At 37.5% G+C, this 23,907-nt stretch overlaps 1 protein-coding gene across 1 annotated transcript in view; it reads left to right on the top strand.

The window, feature by feature from the left end:
* Positions 1-547: 547 nt before the first annotated feature.
* ltk (leukocyte receptor tyrosine kinase) overlaps positions 548-23,907 on the top strand; it is a 62,323-nt gene continuing 38,963 nt past the window's right edge. The window contains exon 1 of the mRNA XM_041972863.1: positions 548-793. Coding sequence (XP_041828797.1) covers positions 694-793 — 100 coding nt within the window. The 5' untranslated portion in view covers positions 548-693. The remainder of the gene's footprint in view (positions 794-23,907) is intronic.

Genomic DNA, 23,907 nt, shown 5'->3' with positions numbered 1-23,907 from the left:
ACACAAGACACCAATCTATCTTGAAATTAGGAAAATGTTTCATCTCTAAACTTGATCTTTATAAAGATCATTTTATCTTTCTCTAAAAAAATAAATATTCACATTACCAAAAACAGTCAGAAATGTATTCTCATAAACTAATAATGGTAGATTATCGAATGACGTCATCGCCCACTTAACGAATTCTCTGGGATCCTTTACGGTAAAGATTTTAACCCAATTTTCACGGATTAACCAATGTGACCTCCGGATTTTAGTAATTAGAGAGCAAAATTCAAATTTAGAGTATTGAGATAAGAACTAAATGAACATCCTGCCAGCGTTCAGTATAAATGCTTTAATAACAATAATAAAAAGAAAAAAGAAAAAAGAAAGAAAGAAAGAAAGAAAGAAAGAAAGAAAGAAAGAAAGAAAGAAAGAAAGAAAGAAAGAAAGAAAGAAAGACTCATTGGGACCAGAAGGATCCCTTCTGAGTGGTGACTTAAAATGAGAAAGAGCAGAAACAGGAGGGAGGGTTTGACGGGGTTTGTCGTCACTGGGAGCTGCAGCAGCATCAGCATCACCGGTATGAGTAGCAGTGCGCAACTTGGAGAAATAACTATACTGTCCGGAGGAGCGCGCGTATGTCCGTGAACTGTGCCTCGCGATCCCTGTTTGTGACCGTCCACTCGACGTATTCATGAGGGCATAAATATGCCAAAACCAACAACTCGCTGTGGTTGTGCCGCCGAAGAGAAGGGAACCATGGATTTAATGAAAAAACACACTTATCTCTCCATCTTCATTTTGATAAGTAAGTAGAGTAATTCACTTTGACTTTAGTGTGGGTTTTTTTTTCCGCTTGATGCAACACTGATTTGCTCAACTTTTTCTTCTTCTTTCCTTTACCTAATACTGGATAAATTTGTAAAGTGGCTGAGTGGACTTGCCAACACGTTAACTGGTTGTTGCTGCACAGCAACGTCGTGCCACTCACCGCAGGCGTCAGTTTGATCCCGGGTTTAGGCTGAGCCTGTTGCAGCTTGATTTCATCCCATTGAGAGCCAGTCACCATGCATACCTCACCCCCACTGCCACGCACACACAGAGATGTTTTCAGAACCACTCTAAAATACGACATCAGTACAGATGTCATATTCCCTAGAGGTACACTTGAAGGAATGTGATTTACATTCATTTACACTGCAGCCAGGGGACAAGACTTGGCAAGACAAGAGCCCTGCAACTGCTCTCATAACAGTAAGCAGGATTACTACATATGAAAATACAGCTGTTGAACTTATTTAGTAGATGAAAATTTGAGATTATTTTCAAAAAGCCAGCAAATGAATTATTATTTTAAGAGCCTATCTGAAAAGGGGGGAAAAAAGCTATCACATAAAAATATTTTTAAAAATAATAAATCTAGATTGAATTTTACTCTACAAAAATATTGTATTTGTTTGAGCTTCATCATTCTCATATGAATGGCTTGAGTGTTTGTGGCCAGTAGAGGCATGTGTGTCATAAGGACATAGTTAAATGATGAACTCACTTGCACTCTTGCTTTTGCATCACTGTGATTTACTTTTTACTTTTACTTATTACATTAGTTCACCTTTTACATGTCATGGCCACATTTGGTTAAAAAGGTTTACTTTTATGGAAAATACATAAAAGTAGTAGTTGTAGCTACTGCAAATTTGCCTGCATACTCTGTTTAGCCAGTTAGTGGAGGCCTTAAGAGGGCAGTAGATAGCTTACACTATGCTTCTTCATCAACGCCACCTTTTACTTTAACAAGGAGACACATAAAGGAGCCCTCCCCGCCCTGCACTTTTGAAGTCTCTGTGGCTGGATCAGAGTAAGTGCCTCTTACTGCAGTCAATCCCAGTGACTGGAGAGTACCCAGGGTAAGCTTTGCCAAATTTCACAGCATTAAGTCAGATTTCCCTCCCTCTCTAACTCAGATATATCCAGCATGCAGCATACAGTGACAGACAGTTTTCCAATACTAGTAGACAGAGCTTTTAAGGAACACTTGCTTCCCAGAAACATGTAGTCACAAAATGTGCACACTGGATGATAAAGCACAATATTCATTTTCCTATAATATTCTCTAATAGTAAAGACTACATGCACTTATGCTGACATGGACAATATGAATGCACCTTAGCCAGGAAAAGAAAAACATTAAGTTCTTACAGAAATCCAGCTCTACCAGCTACGTTACCCAGCTTGAGTGGAGCCTAAGATAGAGGCCTCTAAAAGACCTCTATTATGAAGTTTCTGTGGACAGACAAATCTTTGTTGTGAAATCAATACTTTCCATCCTAACATCCATGTGTAGAGCGTGACCAAGGTATCAGACTAATGGAACCCTTTGCTGTTTAACTATGTTGGGAATTCAAAAGTAGAAACCATGAATGTAAACTTGCAGCATTCTCCTAAACTTAACCAAAGTTGTAGCAATGCCAAATCCTATCATTCCTATGATTTCTACAATTTCTTGATAGCACAAGAATATGGCTTGACTTTCAAAGAAGTAAATCGTTTGATACCAAAAACAGTAACATAAATTAGTGTAGAGATGTAATTTCAGGTAAGTGAAGAGGAAATGTAGTGTAGGTTAAAAGTGTAGAGATTAAGTTCTCTTTGTAATCTCAGCCCCCCCATGGACACCATTGAAAGCAAATTGTTTCAGGGGAGGGTGTTGTTTTTACTGAAATCCTATGTTCCACACTACTGCTGTATTGCTCATACTTCTTTTCAAAAGCTCAGTATTGTTTCCGCTGACTGTAAGACTATGATTTATTTCTCATTTCCTCTACATTCGTTCATCTCTCCCCATCTTGTGAACATAGTATCTCAGGAATGCCTTAAGGGAATTTTTTTTCAATTTAGCTCAAGCATTCACTTTGACTCAGGGATAAACTGATGAAGTACAAGGTTACGGTGACTTTACAAAAGACTGTTCTGCTGTAATTCAGGAATATATGCTAATATTTTATAAGATAAACTGATGAAGTGATGACGCTCTATATTCAAAAGGTCAGGGGTCAATTTAACATAATGTTCTGCCAGAATACACCTCTGATTATTGTTCATTACTATATCTCAGCAGTGGAGGAGAGGAAAAACTGCAAGTCTGCAGGCCATACATCTGCAAGGCAGTACTTTTACTGTAACAACAGTAACTGATAGCAATTTTATTTTTAAAGTATCGTAATGAAATTTTACTGGAAACTGCTGGCTGAACTATAAAATGTTTCCAAGACAAAGAATTAAAGAAAACCTCTTACTCTAAATCATTTACACAATGGCATTTAAGTATGACTTGAAAACAAGAGAACACATGTTGATGTTACACTGCTTTCATGTTTGACATGAACCTGAACTCAGTGAAAGACAAAGAAAGACCCACCAAACTGAAATACCTGGCCAAACGATTAAACAATATTCATGTGAAGGTTTATCACAACATAAATCTTAAGAGGTAGAGTAACAGTTTGGCTGTTTCAGACGTTCAAATTCCTCAAAAACATTCTTTAAATAGGGTTAGTTTTATTTATACATTTGTAATGTATTAATTTTCTTTAACCCCTTGCCATGGCACAGTGCTTATTGACAATTGTGAAATTTCTGCATTTGCAATTATAGGTGCTCCTCTTGTGTTTCTGTTAAAATATATAATTTGTACCTACTTCTGATATTCATTTGGGTTGGTTTTAATTCAGAAATTCTAAAAGGTACTTTATATTTTAGTATCTGTGTTTCAGATTCTGAAATGTTCCCAAGAGCTCTGCCAAAAGCAAGGTTGATTCTTCTGAAATACAAAGACAAAATGCAGCTCTGATAGTTGAGAGAACGTATTTATATTAATTTTGTACAGGTATGCTACAGATAATTTCTTATAAATCAATGTTTAAACATTTTTGTGGTCATGGAAGAAATAAATTTAGTTAGAGGCTTTGTAATTAATAATCTTGATTAATAGCAAAACGGTATTTGCCTCAAAAAGCAACTTTTTTTTTAATTTAAATGTATTTTAGTGGACGACTGAATCATATAATAGACACAGACATTAATATTGTAAACTCAAGCTCTGGTAATATTGAATTTAATTGCATTTCAATTGATAACAGTAAAAGAAATAAAGATTATCCCTGGCCAAAAATCAACAGACCTAAAGTTGAAGTGTCATTTTAAGTACTTTGACTAACAGTTCTCTGATTATTAAGAGTCTACCACATGTTACAGCACTTTTAACTTTTTAAATGTTTTCGTCCACACTCTACATTGATAGGGATTAATAACTGATAGTAAGCCAGGGTGGTATCAGCCAGTGTCAACTTTGCACGTTTCGTTTTCAGTCTGGTCATGGAGCAGGGGTGAGTTTCCTGCTCCGACTGCAGCTGCCAGTGCTGTTGGATGGGGGAGCGGCCTGAGTCAGCACCAAGCGGCAAACTCCAGGCGTAAAATGTGAAGCCTATGCGGAAGTGCAAAAAATTGCAGTTCACCCCTCATCCACTAGGGGCTGGCTCCAAAACAGAGTCAATCCCCATAGACTCCCATGTTAAAATGACCAACTTCAAAGCAGAAATAAACATGTTTCCTGGTACAAAAATCCATTTTAGGATTAATAGGTCAAGTTTACCTTCATGACAACTGTGAGGGGGTGAATTTTTTCTAACTCATTCATTTGGATGTTATTTAATCTTGAAATTTGGCATAATTAGGGGCGTGTCCTTTTGATTGACAGGTCTCCAATATCGGCGACAAGAAGGGAGAGTGCATCACAACCGCGGTTTATAGCTGGCTAAGAGCTCGTCTTAGCTTTAGCCTGCCTACTTCCATTAGCTGGTTAGCTCTTAGCTACCATAGATATATTTGTGTATATGCTTAGCTACAGGCAGCTCTGAGTTTTATGGGTGTCATCCATCCACCTCCACCTTCACAGTCCCCCTGTCAGCTCCACCACTTTGCCCATTTTTGGATTTTCCGGGACTAACGACACGTGTGACGCTGCCAAGATGGCGACAGTGGGAACTGCCCAATGAGCTTCAGTACAGCTCTTCAGAAACCTACGGGTGACGTCACGGAGGCTCCGTCCGTCTTTTACAGTCTACGGTCAGCACCGCTGCTCATTGAGAAGTGTAAATGTTGCATGCCTTCACAACAGTCTCATACGTCTCCGATATCGCCAGAAAAGGTCTCTAGCTTTGTCGCTGGTCGCTTTTTAAAAAATAGATTCACTAGATGGGTCTGACTCGCTAGATATAGCACCAAAATACTTGAATTGGCAACAGTAATTGCCGAGCTCTGATGTGTGCGTCGCTTTAATTGGTGTACTGGAAATGGAGCACAGACAAATGATCCGTGTTGTTTGGAACTCAAACTGCTATTAAATGCTTTTTTTTAACACATTAATATATATTGTCAATAATTACAATATATTCGTTAATGTCCCACCCCTTAAAAGATATTAAAATTCCTCAGTATGATTCTACATAGTTAATTTATAAACAGGACAATTTTGTTTGATTTGATTTATTTAGATTTAATACTCTTTGATAGAGCTCCGAACATTTCTCTAAAAAAGATACAAGTATGTGTTTTTTGTTTATGGTAACAGGTTACTTTCTCTAATTGTGGCAAATAAATAACCACAGATATTTTATAAAAGATTGGGTAATTACTGTACTTCTTTGCATTTGACAGCTGGCTTTTCAAGGTCTGGCACACATTTGCTACTGAAATACTGTCTTTGTATCTTTTTTTTAACCACAGCTCTAATTTATGTACAGTATTATGTACTTTTAAACACACTAAGTTTGAAAGCCTTCAGCAATTAATACTGTCATTACTTTTCATCTCAACAAGTTAAAGTTGCAGTTGGCAAAAGCCTTCATTACATGCATCCTTGTCTTGTGTTGTTTTTGTTTGTTAACATCTAGAGAGACACCATGATGCCTCACCAGGTGTGAGTGTTCAGATTTCATCATATTACCACTATCCTTATTAACAGCTAGACAGGCTTTGGTCTAGTGTTCTTTTTGTCTTATAAAAACCAAATGGTTTCCAGATTCTTCCTATTATATTTAATGGTACACTTCTGTATGGTTCTGAGTGGGATCAGATGTTCATCAGTGTGAAGCTGCAGCGACACGGACGAGTCATACAACTGCATTGATTTCGTGTATTACTGATTCAGCAAACACTTTTATCCAAAGCAACCTACATATGAAGAGTATAGAGGAGAATTGAATCCTGCACTTAAGCAATTTGGACAGAATTTTAGTACAGAGCCATTTGAATATCAGCTGGGAATGATCAGAGCAAATTTGCAGCATGTCATCGAAAATTTATGTTATGAATTGAACGACTTCATGGGACAGGGAAGTGTACCAGTATGTGTTCACTGCTGTAGAGAGCTGTTTACACCCACTCTTTGACCACTTAGCACTCTGTGTGTGTGTGTTAGCGTCACTGTACAGTATCGGCCTGGCCTATTTGGAATCTTGGCCAAGGTAGTACCAGGTACTACAAGTACTGGATTCTATCGATTACATGGCACCAGCTACAATGGAAGACCAAAAAATGCTAGGTGCACCGTGCCAAATTGTACCAAAGCACACAGAGGTTTAAGAGTCTGTTTTAGGGCTCAGGTTAGCGTTAGAGTTAGGCATTCTGTTGTGTAAGAAACTAGGGAATCTATTATGCAGCATTTAAACCAGATTTCTGTGTGTGTGCGTGTGTGTGTCCAGTTTTAAGCATCGCCCTGAAACCGATCTTCTGTTTACTTTGCACCTCTCAGTTTCTGCGTGCCTCTGTAAACGTAGAAAGAAGATGGTTCTGATCTTCAGTAGTAGGTTTGTAATCTAACTACTGCAGGCGGTGCATATTTCAGATCACACAAGTCAGTTCATCAGTGCTGTGATTCAATTTGACCTTTTGTGGAGCTTTTAGAGTTCATGCTTTGATGTTCCTGACAACCATAAACTCTCCTCCTGAATTTACACAATGTTTTAATGTAATTTCAGTTCAAAATGGGGATGAAATTTACTTTAGATTAGGTGATATGAATGGTAGTGATTGTAGGCAAACAAAATGTTTAAAACTAACCTTACTTTGACCTGAAAAGTGCTGGAATAAAACAAAAACTGATTAGTTCAAGTCTAAAACACGTTTAGAAGTCAGGTGCTCACTCTCTCGATTATTGCAGGAGTCAGATGTCACACTGGTTTACTTTGTGAATACGATCATGCTGCTCAGTTGTGTCCATATATGGCATATGTATGTTTTTCTTGTATTTCCCAGGAAAAAATTTAATTGCATAATGACATGCTTCAGCACACACCTCATGATCTGGGATCACATCTCTCTTTTTCCTTTGAGCCTATGCGCTTATGGGTGTCCACTTCCTAAACCTGCAACACAATAAGACGTGAGGGGGGTATTTCCTCCTTTGTCCTTTTAGTAAAGGTGTTGAATGAGACTGAAATGTCTGCTGCTCAGGTGTAGATTGAGTGCAAGGATGTTTCCACAGCTGGCACAAAGAGAGAGGGATGGAAGATCAAAGCTGTGCCTCAGGGGCACCACCTTGCTGGTTGGATAACAGACAGATGAGCGGCCAGCTGGGCTTCTCGCACTTTGTTTCAAGGGCTTGAGAGTTGAGGTAAAGCCAGGAAGATTGGTTTAAAGATTTTTTTCAATGTCTTTTTTAAACTTCAAACAGTTGCAAAGAAATAAAGAGTATTAGATGAAAAGTTGACAGAGATACATTAAGTAAAGATATAAAAAGGTAAAAGCAATTTAGCCTTACTGCTGCACTGTTAAACACTTACAGGAAGTCTGAGGTTTGGACTTTTTTCTCCTCTTTAGATAAATAACTCCACATAAAGTCACTTCTCATTTAGTACACATAAACTAACATCCAAATGGTAAATAAGAAAGAGTAAAAAAGTTTTTTTTTTAACTCTATACATCTGGTTTTACATAAAGCACTGCAGCTAGTAACTCACAGAAATGATTCCTAAGGGTGTTTACTCTGGAAGGAGATGCTGCTGTTGAGTTTTTTAAAATGAAGTCTTTGGCACTTAAAGGGCCGTCTAATACCACACAATCCATAACAAGCTTCCCTCCCTAGGGGGGACAATTATCTGGATAAACACACAGAACTCTTGAAAGTGACCATAACAAATGAAACTTACTGGAAGGTTCTCTGTGGAATACTGTTATTTAGACTGCAGAGCACATGTCAGCGTGCCAATTCTGTCAGGTCCACAAAGCTGGGTTTCATCAGGTAACATGAGTGAGCTCTGCTTCTCCAGAGAATAGAGGATGTCATTTCCTCTTGATTTATTCTGTGACAAACAGAGTTTCTGTTTCTGGGGATAAAGACAGAATTATGTGTTTACTTTCTTTTTAAAATGTGTTTTTTGCCAGAGAATGTATTTATTCCTCTTCCAATGCAAGAGTCAGGGTGGAGTTTGAGATGATTTCCATTTGTTTGTTTGTTTTACTGCTTGATATACGATTGCACCAAAATGGCCAAGCTGAATTTCATGACACTTGGCAGAGTGGGAGTGTGGACAAACCCTTTACCTTTGGTGTGGATCTAGATAACATTTGTTGAAGTCAGCACTGGCTATGCACATGAGGCACTTCCTGACACATTCACTGGCAATCATTAGTAACAGGCACAAGGTGTGCTTTCCAAACATATGTTTTCGTCTTTTTCATTTTTTTAATGGTTGACAAGGCAGCAGACTATGATTAAACATTTACATAATCAGAGTTCAAGTAGGAATTATCTGCTGACAGCGTCATTAAAGTGTTATAAACAATTAGATGAATGTTTATATGGTTGTAAAAAGGGGGAACTTAGTAGAAATGTTACTGTTTCATGCTATAATAAAAACTTTGTATCTGATTGAGCAAAGATGTGGCATTGCACAAGCATTGACTAGCTCCCATCGATTAAATAATTGTAAATGATTCCCAAAAGAAACACCCGTTGAAAACCGTTTAATTTCTGATTAAATACACGAAAAAAAACAAACTTTTTTTTTATCATATTCTTTCTATAACTGGGTGTTCTGCATTGCTAAAAAAGAAAACTAAGACACTTTGTTTTAATTTTTATGAGTATAGTTATAGAGCTTTCATTGGACTCAAAATTGAAGTGAAGAATAACTTGGGTGTAACTCAGCATTGTTAAATGAAAACAATATGACAGTGTAGTGCCCTGACTTCTAATAAAATGAAGCAGATAGACTTTATATAAATAATAGTATTCAGGATTTGTCTTGATGTTTGTGACAAAGAATGAACAAGCTCGCCCTTTTCTTTTATTTTCTGTATTTTCTTTCTTGGGCAGTAATAATAAAGAGTCATTTTTAGCTATTATGGGGCAAACAGCAGGGAAACAGTATTCTATTGCCAGGAAGTATTTTATATTTATCTGGCTTAGGTTTAAAATGTTCTCTGTTTTGCAGGAAGTATTGCTTTAGTACGCTGTCAAGAACAATCAGTCCAAAAGAGCCGGACATCAGATTCCAGTTAGCTGAAGCAAAGCAGTGAGTCATACAGGAGACAGCGTTGCCTCTGATTGGTCACAGGGACGCTTTTGGCCTCATTTACACCTCAAAGCAGAGCTAAGAGTGGTGAACGCTGCTGATTGATCTTGGGTAAGAAGGTCAGTTCGCTGGCCCATTCAGACTCAGTGGGAGTTGTGCTTTGAGATTGTGGACAAGAAGGATTGCTTTAGTTCCTGTAGATACCACCGATACTATCCAGGCAGATGTGAAGCTATCCAGTACAAACTCTTAGTCAGAGTAAGGCCTTCAATTCTGATAAAGTGCTCTTGAGCATTTTATTAGTTTGCATTTAGACATGTGCATAAGTATGTGTACATGTAATTTAATTAGCAACTTCATGTGACAAGTGAAGGTTATCGATCTGGTGAGTGTGAGCAATTAGAACATCCTCTGTGATATTTGTGGAAATTGCATTTAAATCAGTGGTTTAATTTGTGGAAAAATATTTATTTATTAGTGTATTCGTTTGTCTTTTTCTGTCTTATTGAAGCTGGTGAAGCATTTTTTTTTTCAAATTTTGAGAAAATGTAAGATTTATTATTGCTGCAAATGTAGAGGAGAGTATTTGCATTGATGAATTAATATTCATGTTTCAGTATTTTTAGTTGTTACATTATGTCAGGCAGAACCAGAGGGATGATGGACACAAGCACAGCAAAAGTTATACAGACTTTAATAAAGCTTCCAGTACAAAAGATGACCGATGCAGGTCAAACGAGAGTCAAGCTAATACTACACAATGAATCAGTCTGAGCAGGGAGTATAAGTAGCAGGATGACCAGGGGCATCAGCTGAGGGTGATGATGGGACACATGTGTAGTCCATGATTGCTTGAGCAGAGGACTCCTGGGTAATGTAATGCTGAAACCAGTGATCAGTAGAGTGGGATGTGGAGCGCACCCGAGGGGGAGGAGCAGGCATGACACATTAAAGGAAATTAATTTAGATTCTACAGTATTAAAATGTGCATTCACATTAATGCCACTACTAGCTTACATGGTGTTGCAGTGGTATAATTTTACTTGTAATTAATAAAGGGGTGAACTTCACCAGCCTCATGATTTCATTCAGTTCAATTTGATTCAATTATAATTTACTTGTTAAGTTTCTTTTTAATTTTGTCTTCAGCAGAGAGATTATATCCTTTTAACACCAGTGTTTGAGTGACATAACTAAGTATATACTGTTATGTTATTAGCAGTTTTCATAGATCTTTAGCTATGAAATTAACCAGCAATGTGGTGATTCTCCTTCCTGTCTCAGAGCTGAAGAGCAAAGTTGACAGGATCTTGTTCTCAGATGATAAATCAGACTGACTGTGCTTCTTTAGGTTACAGAAGTCTGAGTGGAACTGGCTAATGTGGTTCAGCACAGTTGTATTACCACTGTTCTAAATTTTTGTGAGATGGATTATGCACTTATCATGCATCTTATAACTTGAGCTTTGTTGTAAGTTCCTAAACTCCAAAATAAGAACAAAATATCCACTTAAAAACAAATTATTGCTCCTTCACCATATCCCTCACAACAATAATGTCAGCATAATGTTGGAGCTATGTTATGGTACTCTTTCTTCTTTGGTGTTTCTATGTAGTGGGGTTGAGCCCCATAAAGCGCTGGCCTAATTAATGTAAAATGAATGTACAGGTTTATGGAATTAAGTTATGGTCATCAACCTTGACCCTGCAAACAATAGTGCCAAATCTTTGGGGTCACTTTAGTTATTCGTGCTCCTCCTGATTTTTGCACATCAGGTTTGAAAACCTAAAACAGCTAGAGGTACAAGTGCACAAGTAGGCCTGTATGTTTAGGAAACTGGTTTATCAAAACGCAAGAAAATAAAAATAAAAAATACACGTAAACTAATAAGTTAAAATTGTTAATCTTGTGTGTGAAAGATTGGCTTATAAGTTCTTGTATTGCTAGTTTTTGTGTCTCTTTCTCAGTAATGCCACCACCCCTTAAAGTTAAAGTCTGCACTGAGTTCAGTATGTCTAAAACAAATAGACTGCAGGCTGTCATAAAATAAATGGTTATAATACTGTTTTAGTACCACCACTCACTGCCCAATTACAGATGCATAAAGCATAATCTGAGTCTTATTTTATTGCACTTGCTTGATGTATAATAGCATATGCAATTATAAAAAATTGAGATTTAAGGTTTAGTTTTGACAAGTAAAAGCATAGTGAAGACTTTAAATTTTCTCTTATATTGGTGCTGCCATACTGTAGCTTAATGTCACTTCCTCAGGACCAAGTCTTTTATTGCCTTAGATCAAACAAGCTTACGGGTTTTTTTTATAATGTAAATTTTTTTGGCTGTTCAGGAGAAGATCCTACATCAGGTAAACTGTTGGCCAGTGTGATTAGTATCTCAAACCAAGTTTTGAATTTCAATCATATTATTTCTTTATTTTATTTGGATGATGAATTGTGTATCTCTTTTTCTTTCTATTGCTCTCATCTACTACATAACCAGAGAAGATAAAAAGGTTTTATCTGACATTTACAAATATGCTCTGAGAATAAATAAATAAAAAAAAACAGTATTGCAAAAGTACATTACAACCATGTAGTAAAAGCTCTTTACCATTACCCGGCTTTCAGTACATTGTTTATCAAAATCACATGAGCTGTTTCCATGTCAGTGGAATTGTTCCAAGTCACGTTGAGTTTCTGTTTATTACATTTTGTGTATGTAGCCTTTAAGACTCATTTTTACATATTCTTGTCAGAGAACAGAAGGAAACAACATGAAATGTGCCGTATGAGAAGCTCAGTTTTTGGTGAAAGGGGACTGTGAGAAGAATCTGTGCATCTCTCATGATGTACCAGCTAAATGAAGCACAGCTGCAACCAGTTAAATCATAAATTAAGTTATGAGGCTTAATTCTTAAATGCCAAAAGCCTGATTCACTGCACATGAATGGGTCTTTAGATGTGTATCTGCATGAGGCGGACAATTAAGGTGTTCATGTCAGAACTTGGGCATAACAAGTCTGATGCAAATGAGTTTTTTCTCCAGTCTAAAATGAATATTTTTGTTTTCATTTACATGGAGACAGAGAGCTGACTCTCTGTGTCTGGACTAGTCTGTTGCACATCTTTATAACTGTTGATAGAGGTGCTTCAAGATACTTATTCACCTAAAGTATCTCATAGCTTGCCAATATCCAAAAAGCTATTATTGCTTTATAAAATTATTTTGACATGAATGCACTGTAATGCTGTACATTTTTCTTGTCATTTTGCATAAACACATCAAGAAAAGATTGTGGGATGTTCAGGATGAATGTGTAACAAACATATTTCCAAATTAAATGCAACAGGCAGTGCAGTTTAAGCACTGTGCTATTTCTGTACTGCTTTCTTGCTTTGAGTATCAAACTAAATTAATTTAAATTTATTTGCAGAGCACATTCAAAAATAACCAAAGTTGACCAAATTGCTTAATAATTTTCAGAAGCAAAAGATAAACAACAGTAGATCATTTATAAAAGCAAACACAGCAAAGGTATTTAAAAATCAGTTAAAAAAACTTGAGAAAACTGAAAAGCTTTAAAAATAAATAGGTTTTCAATTTAGCCTTGAAAATAGTGAAGGGGGCTGTGACTTTGAGTGAAATAGGATGATGTTTCATAGCTTTTTAATTAAACTTTTAGTTCTAATGCATTAATGTGACATAAATTAACATAATTTTCTAGGCCCGTTTGATTACATTAAGAAAGAACTCGCCCTTCAGTCTTCATTCTTTTGTGTATCTGAATATTTCTGTCAATAGTCTAAATTTTGCTTTCAAAAATGTTATTTTATTTAATACGTGAATTAGATTCAGTCAGCGATTTATTTGCTTATGGTTTTGTCTAAAATAGGAGCTCTGAATGTGGAAATGCTGACAGTCAAGTCTTGGTGTGCATAATTTTACCTGCAACATAAAATATTTGATAAAGTAGAGTTTTTTTTTTAATTATTATTATGCTTTACTTGTATAAAACATCTTAGTCTCTATATTTTTTGTGATGCAGACCTACGGTGATGCACAAAGCAGTATGCAAAGTTGTATCTTTAATTTTGTTATAATTTGCATAAAAGCACTCCAATTATATTTGCACAGTTTGTTACTATTTAATAGACTGGGAAGGTGTATTGCACAGTTTTAAAACAGAAGTGTAAAATATTCCTATGACACCTATTCACCCCAAATATCATAATATGTTCAATTTCCATTAAATTGTCATTCCATTATCTAACTGAATTAATGTGACATAAAATGCACAGTTTATGCAAAGATGTTTATTTAATTCTCTTTTACCCGTGGAGCAACTCCTTCAGATAGCAGCTCTATTTATCTCCAATCTACATTCAAAACCTTCCATTCTGAATATGAAAATGAAGATAAGTAGCTCTATTTTAGCCCCATTAAAGCTTCTTCCTCTGAAAAATAGTAGTAGTGTTAAATGGCAGAACTTAACTGTGCAGCAAATGGATCTGTCTTTTTTATGTTTAATATGCCTTCAGTAAAAAATAAGAAAGATATTTCCTACATTTCATCTTGTATAAAGTTCTGCACTTATTTTAATCCAACCTGTGAGAGTGATCGGGATAAAAATATAGGAGTAAAGAGGCTCTGTAGGAAATGGGCTGATGGAGAGATACAACTTGACAGTCACAAATTATGAGTCTTTGATGTTTTCTTTGCAAGTGAAGCTGATATTTTCTTAGAGCACATATATTTACAATACTTGTCTTTATTATGACAGCAGAGATGTAGAGCACCCAGATGTTTTTGTGCATTCACAGTTTCTCTGATAATTGCACATATTCAAACTTTTTTTTAGAGAGCTGAATTTGATAGTTTCAGTAGGGTTTTTCTTTTTTTAATTCTAACAGTGCATTTTTGTTTAATTAATTTCAATCACCTTATTGTATAAAATGAACTTTTAACTTCAAATTCTTCATTATTATCATTAATATTTTATTTATACTGGTTAGAAACCCGACCAACCAGTATAAAGTTAGTTGGCATTTATAATAAAACCAAAGCAGTCTTAAATCCATGTTATTTTTTCCTCCTGTGACACATCACATGGTCTGCAGTGAAAAAGTCCTACTGTATTTACAGATGTGGTCTAGGCCGTTTGACCCTAAAAAGACCACAGTCCTCATTTTTGGTAAAAGTAGATTCTGGAGTTGATGTCATGCTGTTAGATGTTGCACTAGCAGCACAGTGAAATTGACCTGAAGCAGTTAAGTTAAAATCTGGATAGCTAAACTAAGCTGCAGCTCAATGTAAGAATTTTACAACTAAGTAACTGTACATGAGTTTCTCTAGAAACATCAGCCTTGAGTAAGATATAACCTTCTGCACTGTACGCCGTGACAGTACACAGTCTACTGCAGTGTACTCTTGGTGGTCTGATTGCACAAGGACTCAATGATTAAATAAAAGTTAACTCAACCCAGAGAAAAGCCTGAGACCTTGCTCTAATTTCTAGTAGTAATGAAGGCTGTCAGTAATTGTTCCCACATTGTTTATTCAGATTATTCTTTTATTTGCACACATTTATCCTCAAATCTCATTAAAGACAAGTTGGAAGTCTTTTGGGTCTTCTAAGTTTGCCTCTGCATCTGTAATACTCAAGTCTTATAATGGCTTTGCAAATAAGAGACATAAAATCAGAGGAGAAAATAGACTTATGGTTCATAATCGTGCTGGTATGAACAAATGATTTCCAAATATGCTCCCATGCGTGCGACTGGAGCTTTATTGATGAGGGTTTGAGACACGAGAGTAGGTTTGGTTCTTTTGGACAGGCATCAGAGCAGAGATGAGCACAAATGTGTATTTCAGTTTCTGAAGAGCAGATTAAAGATAAATGCTGATACAGTGGTCTGGAATTATTTTACAGAGAGGTTATACAGTTGAAGATAGGGGTGTCTTATAATTTCTCGCATGGTATAATACCCTGATGAACAGCAATGCTTCTTATGAGGCTGGAATCAGGAAGAGCTGGAAATGGGGTTGAACAGGAATGATAGATTTTAAGTGATTGGTTTGAAAAGTAGCAGGAAAGAAGACCACTGGACTAGAGTCGGGATGACAGAATTAAGAATAATGTGAGTTTAATAGTGAAGGAAATGGAAGTGAAACACCAGATTATGAGGATATGTATGAAGGAAAAGATTTTCCTGTCTGAACTTTTTCACGAGCTTCATTAAAAGAAAAGCGTTCCTTCAATTTTTCTTCAAATAAGTTATTATTTAATGTGTCTTGAAGCATCTGGGATCTGGGATGGGATTAGGTGGCAGAAAAGCTACATTTTTCCATTTGAATGTGATAGCTGCCATTATTTTGTTGTTGTTAATGTCTGGGTTAAAGTAGTAAATAAAGTAGTAAATGAAGGTGGCCAAATTAATCCTTGCTCTAGCTTACCTTAAGAACTTTTCTGCTCAATGTCTGAAAGAAATCATTAGTAAAACAAAAATAATTTGTAATATATGGTCCTTTCACACATAAGTCACTAAATAACTGTTGGGAGATATTTCTTATACTCCCAAACAGAAATTTTTACTTTTACTTTAAATATGATTAACAAGTTTTTTTTTTTTTTTTTTCTTCCTCCCTGAGCTGCCACCTTATCGTGGTGGAGGAGTTTGTGTGTCCTGACGATCCTAGCGGCTATGCTGTCGGGGGCTCATGCCCCTGGTAGGGTCACCCATGGCAAACAGGTGTCTAGAGGAGGGACCAGACGAAGTGCAGCTCAGATCTCCCCTATGATGATGAGAAAGCAAGGACCAAGGTTTCCCTTGCCCGGACGTGGGTCACCGGGGCCCCCCTCGGGAGCCAGGCCTGGAGGTGGGGCATGGAGGCAAGCGCCTGGTGATCGGGCCTTTGCCCATGGGGCACGGTCGGGCTCAACCCGAAAGGGTGACATGAGTCTCTCCTCCCGTGGGCTCACCACCTGCAGGAGGAGCAATAGGGGTCTGGTGCAGTGTGAGCTGGGCGGCTGCCAGAGGTGGGGACCCTGGTGGTCTGATCCTCGGCTGCAAAAGCTAGCTCTAGAGACGTGGAATGTCACCTCTCTGGTGGGAAAGGAGCCTGAGCTGGTGCGCAAGGTTGAGCGGTTCCGGCTAGATATAGTTGGACTCACCTCGACGCATGGCTTGGGCTCTGGAACCACTGTCCTTGAGAGGGGCTGGGGGACTTCAATGCTCACGTGGGCAATGACAGCGAGACCTGGAGGGGCGTGATTGGGAGGAATGGCCCCCCTAATCTAAATCCGAGTGGTGTTTTGTTGTTGGACTTCTGTGCTCGTCATGGATTGTCCATAACAAACACCTTGTTCAGACATAAGAGTGTCCACATGTGCACTTGGCACCAGGACACTCTAGGCCGCAGTTCGATGATCGACTTTGTAGTCGTGTTGTCGGACTTGCGGCTGCATGTTTGGGACACTCGGGTGAAGAGAGGGGCGGAGCTGTCAACTGATCACCACCTGGTGGTGAGTTGGCTCAGATGGTGGGGTAGGATGCCGGTCAGGCCTGACAGACCCAAGCGTGTTGTGAGGGTCTGCTGGGAACGTCTGGCAGAGTCCCCTGTCAGAAAGAGTTTCAACTCCCATCTCCAAGAGAGCTTCAACCATGTCCCAGGTGAGGCAGGGGACATTGAGTCTGAATGGGCTGTGTTCCATGCCTCTATTGTCGAGGGGGCCAGCCGCAGCTGTAGCCGTAAGGTCGTCAGTGCCTGTCGTGGCGGGTTGGTGGACACCGGCAGTAAGGGATGCTGTCAAGCTGAAGAAGGAGTCCTATCAGGCCTTTTTGTCCTGTGGGACTCCAGAGGCAGCTGATGGATATCGGGGGGCTAAGCGGAGCATAGCTTCAGCGGTGGCTAAGGCAAAAACTCGGGCATGGGAGGAGTTTGGAGAGGCCATGGAGAATGACTTCCAGACAGCTTCGAGGAGATTCTGGTCCACCATCCGACAGCTCAGGAGGGGAAAGTAGTGCTCTGTCAACACGGTGTACAGTGTGGATGGGGGGCTGCTGACCTCGATTAGGGACGTTGTGAGGCGGTGGAAGGAATACTTCGAAGACCTTCTCAATCACACCAACATGTCTTCCGCTGAGGATAGCAGAGTCTAGGGTAGCTGGTGCTGGCTCTCCTATCACTGGGGCTGAGGTCGCTGAGGTGGTTAAAAAGCTCCTCGGTGGCAAGGCCCCGGGGGTGGATGAGGTCCACCCAGAGTTCCTTAAGGCTCTGGATGTTGAAGGGCTGTCTTGGCTGACACGCCACTGCAGCATCCCGTGGACATCGGGGACAGTTCCCCTGGGCAGGCAGACTGGGGTGGTGATCCCCCTCTTCAGAAAGGGGGAACTACTAGCTCAAAGACCTTTCCATGTTTATATTATATTATTTTATACAGCCACTGACATTTTTGTCTGTGGCTTCCATCTGTGAAGCACCTTTCCTTTGTGTCCTCCTGTGACACTGAAGTTTTTATCTTTTTTGCTCCTTGTCACCAATTGGGTCCAGATTCCACACTCACTTTAAAGCCATTTGTCCAAATGTCAAAAATATAGCAGTCTATACAATTAAGGGTTAGAAATTGTAACACAACAGTGCTGTGGTTGGCAGTTATTTTGTTTAGCACAGGATCCCATTACAAGAAGGGAGCTTTGAACTGTAAGAATTAAACTGTGTATATTTGTCAAACTCTTAAACAATATTTTTATGCTTTTAACTTCTAGCTGTAACCATAAATCAGTGGGAGAAAAGCAGTTACGTAAGTAATGGTGGAATTCATGTGAAAGGACTGTGAAAGTTAGTAGAAGACTGAACATGCAATCTTCCACTTTGATATCAGTGGTTCAACACTGTTCACCAATGCCTACCTACCATCTCATACAGCAACAGAGCCAGCTGTCTGCATTATAGGCACTCATATCATGTAGGACAGACTTTAGGTTTTAGACTGTCAGAGAGATAAATGATATCAGTTGATGGCTCTTTCAACATTTGATTACACATTTAATTGTCTGAGGCTGAAACAGTAAAACGAAAATGTTTTGGCATGAAAGTGTAACCAAGGCAAGAGTTATCCAGAATGGTAGGAAATTACAACACCCGGGAATTTTGTGTAGACTCTCTGAGGGGATCGTCTTAGTCTTAGTTTCTAAATATGGGCTCTTTTCTGTATTATCAGTCTCAGTTTGTTGCTGTAGATCACAGACAAAGACTCTAGCTGCAGAGAAAGAAAAACTCATGCAGATCTCTGATCCTTTGTAGGGTTTTTTTTTATTTTGTCTTTCTATTTGAAGCATAGCTTTTGTTCATCATAAATGTTGCCATCTTTTTGATTGCATATGCAAAAAAGGGATGTACTGCACACCCTAATAGCAAGATATTCAACTTCAAAGCCTGTATCAGCCTATACATGTGAAGTGCAGATACCATTGAGTTTTGATCTAATTGCACTTTAAATATACAGTATATATATATAACGACTATGGTGACTTATCTTGCAGGATGTGCCGACATAAGATGGACGTGCAAAAGCCTAAAAACACATTAATCTCACTGTTGCAACTAGATGCTGTGTTAGTGCCATCTGTCATTGTCCAGACTCTGTCATTTTCAGAGTAATTGGGCTTCAAAGAGATTTCTCAGACTTGATTTTAAACATGATCAGCATGCACTGTTTCAGTAGACTGCAAAATTGTAACCATATCATGCTTATTATTCCTGAAAGAAAGCACTTTTGCCATATTTAAATCTCCTGCTCTCTTTCTTGTGTGTTTTTTCCCAACACAACTATCCAACAAAATGCCTTAAAACAACTTTTAAAAAATAGCAGAAATAACACAGCTCTTCTTCTCTGTCTACCACAGATACTGTCTTTGTGTCTTTCTCTCATACAACCTTTTCATTTCTTTATTTTGGTCACATTTCTTCTTTCTCTTGCAGCTTACTTGTCCTGTCATTGTATTCACTTTGGCTGCAGGACACAATAATCAGAAGTATGTCACAATCTGCATACAAGGTTCCAGTTGTAACAATTTTCTTTTTCCCTAAAATGTCAAACTGTTTGTTTAGTTTTCAGTGTCCTCATGCAACAGTGTGTTAATCTTTTGTAGCACATACTTTTAGATTAAAACAACTTTGACTCTTTTGAGCTCCATCCTGCTTTATTAATAACCATTTTCTTTGGAATCTGCCAGCTTTCTGATAATTTTCTAATGAAGCAGCAGACAAATAGCACAATGAAACATCATAATCTCAACTGTAGCATGAGTCATAATTAATTAATTAATGGGATGACCATACTGTCAGCACTCCTGTAAGTGTTCCACTCCTAGAAAAACATCTTTATCATGTGCTGCACATTAAGTTCATGTTTGATCTGGCCTGTTTTGCAAATCCATTTATCCTGACTGCAGACAAACAATGCAGTGCGAGAGAATGTTTTTAAGTCTTGCTTCTTCAGTGAAAAAGAAATGAGAATTTATTAGCTGGAAATCATCCACCCATCCACATAACTCAAAATGGCATTGATGAATTGGAGTTGTAGCAGTTTTATATCACTTCAGTGTCACTACTGCACCATCCTTCACCAAAAAAAGCACTTCCTTCACTCCTTATCTTCAGTAAGAAGCAAAACTCCAGCACAGTATATTGACTTTATGCCTCTAAATCATTTTTGCTTAGGATTTAGTCGAATGACACAAGACCCTCCTCTTATGTCTAAAGCAGTCTTTGATCTTGCGGTGTACAAGCTGAGCTAGAGTCAATGTTGCAGAGTTTCTCCAACTCCACAAGTGAATAGGGGCCTTTTAGACATCCTCACTGTTCTGATAACTGCACAGTCACAAGAAATTACAAGAGCTCCAACACATGAACATTTTAAGTATGAATGTTATTTGACTAATTTTTTTAAGTTTTCCTGAACAGTGCTTCTATGTAGCTGTGGACAGTTCACCCCTCTGGTCCAGACAAAAATATGTCTGTAAGAATAGCTCAGTGATAAATAGGAGAGTTTTTGTATGTGTGTGTGTATATCTTTGAATATGCACTTTGTGTTTTTCCACAGCTGTTTCTGGCATGTATACTGCAGCCCAGTGAACCGCAGGAGGCTGAAGTAGTTTGAATGAGCCCCTTTAAATAAGAGCAGAAACACATAGCCAGTAGCTACATCAGAGTTGCAAAATCTCAATAGTCATAGATTACCAAAGCCATTCAAAAGGGGCTTCTTGACCTGCAGAGGCTGTTGTGGCTGATGCTCCAAGCATGGCAAAAAAGAGCAATCATGATGCTCTGAAAGTTAGATGTGGACTTTCCCAAGAACAAGAAACAATCAAGAAGAAAATGTTTATTGGAACTGGAATAGGGTGTAGAAAAAGTCAGAAAAGGGTGCATATGGTCAAAGCATGAATTTTAGATGGCAACCTGACAATTGGTGATTCCAATCATCACAACTGCTGAAGCACTTCTGGCAGGCCAGTGCCAAAACATCTTAAGGGGCAGGTGCTTAAAGTTAAAAAAGGCTCATCAAACATGATTAAAAGACTGCGTGTGAGGCAGGAATCTGGTAATGACACAGCTGTCACAGCTGCAATGAACTACAGATATTACCCAAGTGTTACATGTCCCCATGACAAGATGCAAAGCCTGCTAACTCTTACAGGAAGTGGCTTATTGTGGCTGACCACACTAATGTTGTTTCTGTGTATGTTTCTATGTGTTGCTGGTACCTATTAAACTTCTTTTAACTATCCGCCTCATGCAGCTCTGTATTCATGCTGAATGGGCCTCTTTTTGCAGGGTATCTTTGCACTGAAGAATACAATTTTACGACTAGCAACAGAAAAAGAATTAATGGAATGTAATAAACACCAGTGTTGAACAGTTTACTTTAAAAAAAACACACACACACACACAAAACAAACAAAACAAAAACAAAAAAAAAAACCTAGTTACTTTTGCCAAAAAATAACTGAGTTAGTAACAGAGTTACAGCATTATAAAAATAACTAATTACTCTGGAAAGTATTTATGCCATTACTTATATAAATAAATAAATATTCAAATATGTTCTCTTTAATAGAACTTCAAGTTGATCTGCTTCATGTGTTTCTAACTGCTTACTTACTGACTGTAAGTCTGGCATGACATTTTACTCTTCATCAGTCAATCATCATCACTTAGGTTAGATTCAAGAAGACTTTTTTGTCATTATGCGTTCACATAATGAAATTTCTGTCAGTAACTCATCTTAAAGTTAAATATATTCACCATAAAATTAAATTAGAAACACACAACTTACCAATAATGAAAACACAAAATTAAAAACACACAATGGTAAAAAAAACAAAAAACAAAAAACACTAAAAGTACAGTAAAGTAAATTACACTACAAATTAATTAAATAATTAACTAAAAGGGGTGTGCAAGTATATGCAGTTGACTAGCTGCAGAAATGTCTCCTGAGACAATGTGCGATGAGGTTACGTGGTTATTTCGATAACGCTATAATAATTTACACTAAATTGTGCTTTGTTGCTAGGGAAGGATTTTGGAATGAATCAGGAACTAACGTATTGTTAACCAGTACTTAATTGATGGACACAAAGCCCAGAGTTATCAGGGAATTTGTAGTTAGTTAACCAGTACTGAGTGATGAACACACAGCCCTGGCTTATTAGGGAACTAATGGTTAGCTGTCAGGAAAACCAAAGAGGAAAGAATCAGGAACTAATTGGTAGTTAACTAGTATTTAATTAAGAACATAAGTTCATTAAGATTTGGTCTGGGTACATTGGAATTATTTATAAGTGCTTAGAGGTACCAAGATTACATGGTTTAACATATGAAAAGACTGTAATCAGTAAGAAACGTAAAAAAAAAAAAAAAAAAATAAACATCAATTCCTGAGTATTGAATCATTACTTAATCTTTACTTAGTATTTTTGTGTAACTTTTTGTAAAATTACCAATAATACCAAGTACTTACTGAGTACTAAATCATTAGTTAATCATTACGTATCATTTCAGATTTATATTTATTCTTCCAAATAAGCTCCTCCTCTTTTGCTGCTGAATGCATGACGTTATGCATTAGGCTGGGCTTGCCATTCCCTCACTGGGACTAATTAACATTTGTTGGTGTATCAATATTATGTTGTTCACAGTGATTTTATGTAATAAAATTATTCTCAAAAGTGCATTATGAAATGTACATACATTTTTGAGTAGCAATTATTTGCTGATTAATTGCTGAAAATGTAGAATTACAATTTAAGTATATTACAGGTTTTCATTTATTTAAATCTGATTATTTAATTATTTTTAAAAAGTTATCTGAGAATGTCTTAAATATTTTAGAAAATGTGGTGTTACAAAAATATCTGTAAACAAATCGAATCAGATTAAATCAAAATCAAATCAAATCAGTACAGGAAATTAGTCGCAAAACCCAAATGATGCAGAAGACAATGAAATGCTCTGTATTGTGCATAAGGCATTTATTGTGTACACCTTCAGCAAGTAAATTTTACTAATAAAGTTCCATAATTGCTAAAAATGTAGAATTACACTGAAAGCATATTATAGTTATTCATTTTTTTACATCTCTCAGGATTCTCAGCAGTTTTCTGACCTTCTTGGGCTTGAGGATAATTTACCTGCTTCAGCAAAGGCTTTGTCTTTGGACAAAGCAGGTGGCCTTGAAGTATTTGAATGTACCAATTTTTACTGTCTCCACTTTAATTTTGACTTTACATTTTTGACTTTTTCACTTTACATTTAAATTAAAATGGTATTTATGGTATTAAAATGATATTAATGGTATTTGGAACTTGGTACAGTGTGTCACTTTACATCAAGGTGCACAAAAAGTAAATAATCACTAAGGAATGTTTTAACACTCAAGAAATTATGTTGTTTTTTTCAGCTTCTTACTGGTTTCATACTGTACTTTTTACGTTAACTGACCATTATGTAATCATTAGTAACTTTTTGCCCAGACCCCAAGTGTATGTAAATATCTTGAATCCTAATAAACCTAGGTTTTATGTTCATCAGTAAATACTGGTCATTAGTTCCTGATTCCTTCGTAAGTCCTTCCCTAGTAGCGAAGCACAATTTTCTGTAATACTGTAAATAATTCCCATGGCTCAGCAGCTTTGCATGTTGAGGCAGAATTTAGGTGAAGGGTGTAGTGACAGTGACTGAATGGCTGGCAGCAGATCATTGATTATAAATTGTTAATAACAGTAATTGTCCTTGTAAAAGGCGACAGGAAGCCTGTCTAAACACACAAAAACAAATAAAA

Source organism: Melanotaenia boesemani, chromosome 20 (genome assembly GCF_017639745.1).
Source record: "Melanotaenia boesemani isolate fMelBoe1 chromosome 20, fMelBoe1.pri, whole genome shotgun sequence".
In the NCBI taxonomy this organism is placed as follows: Eukaryota; Metazoa; Chordata; class Actinopteri; order Atheriniformes; family Melanotaeniidae; genus Melanotaenia; species Melanotaenia boesemani.
This window is presented reverse-complemented; position numbering and strand designations above follow the sequence as displayed.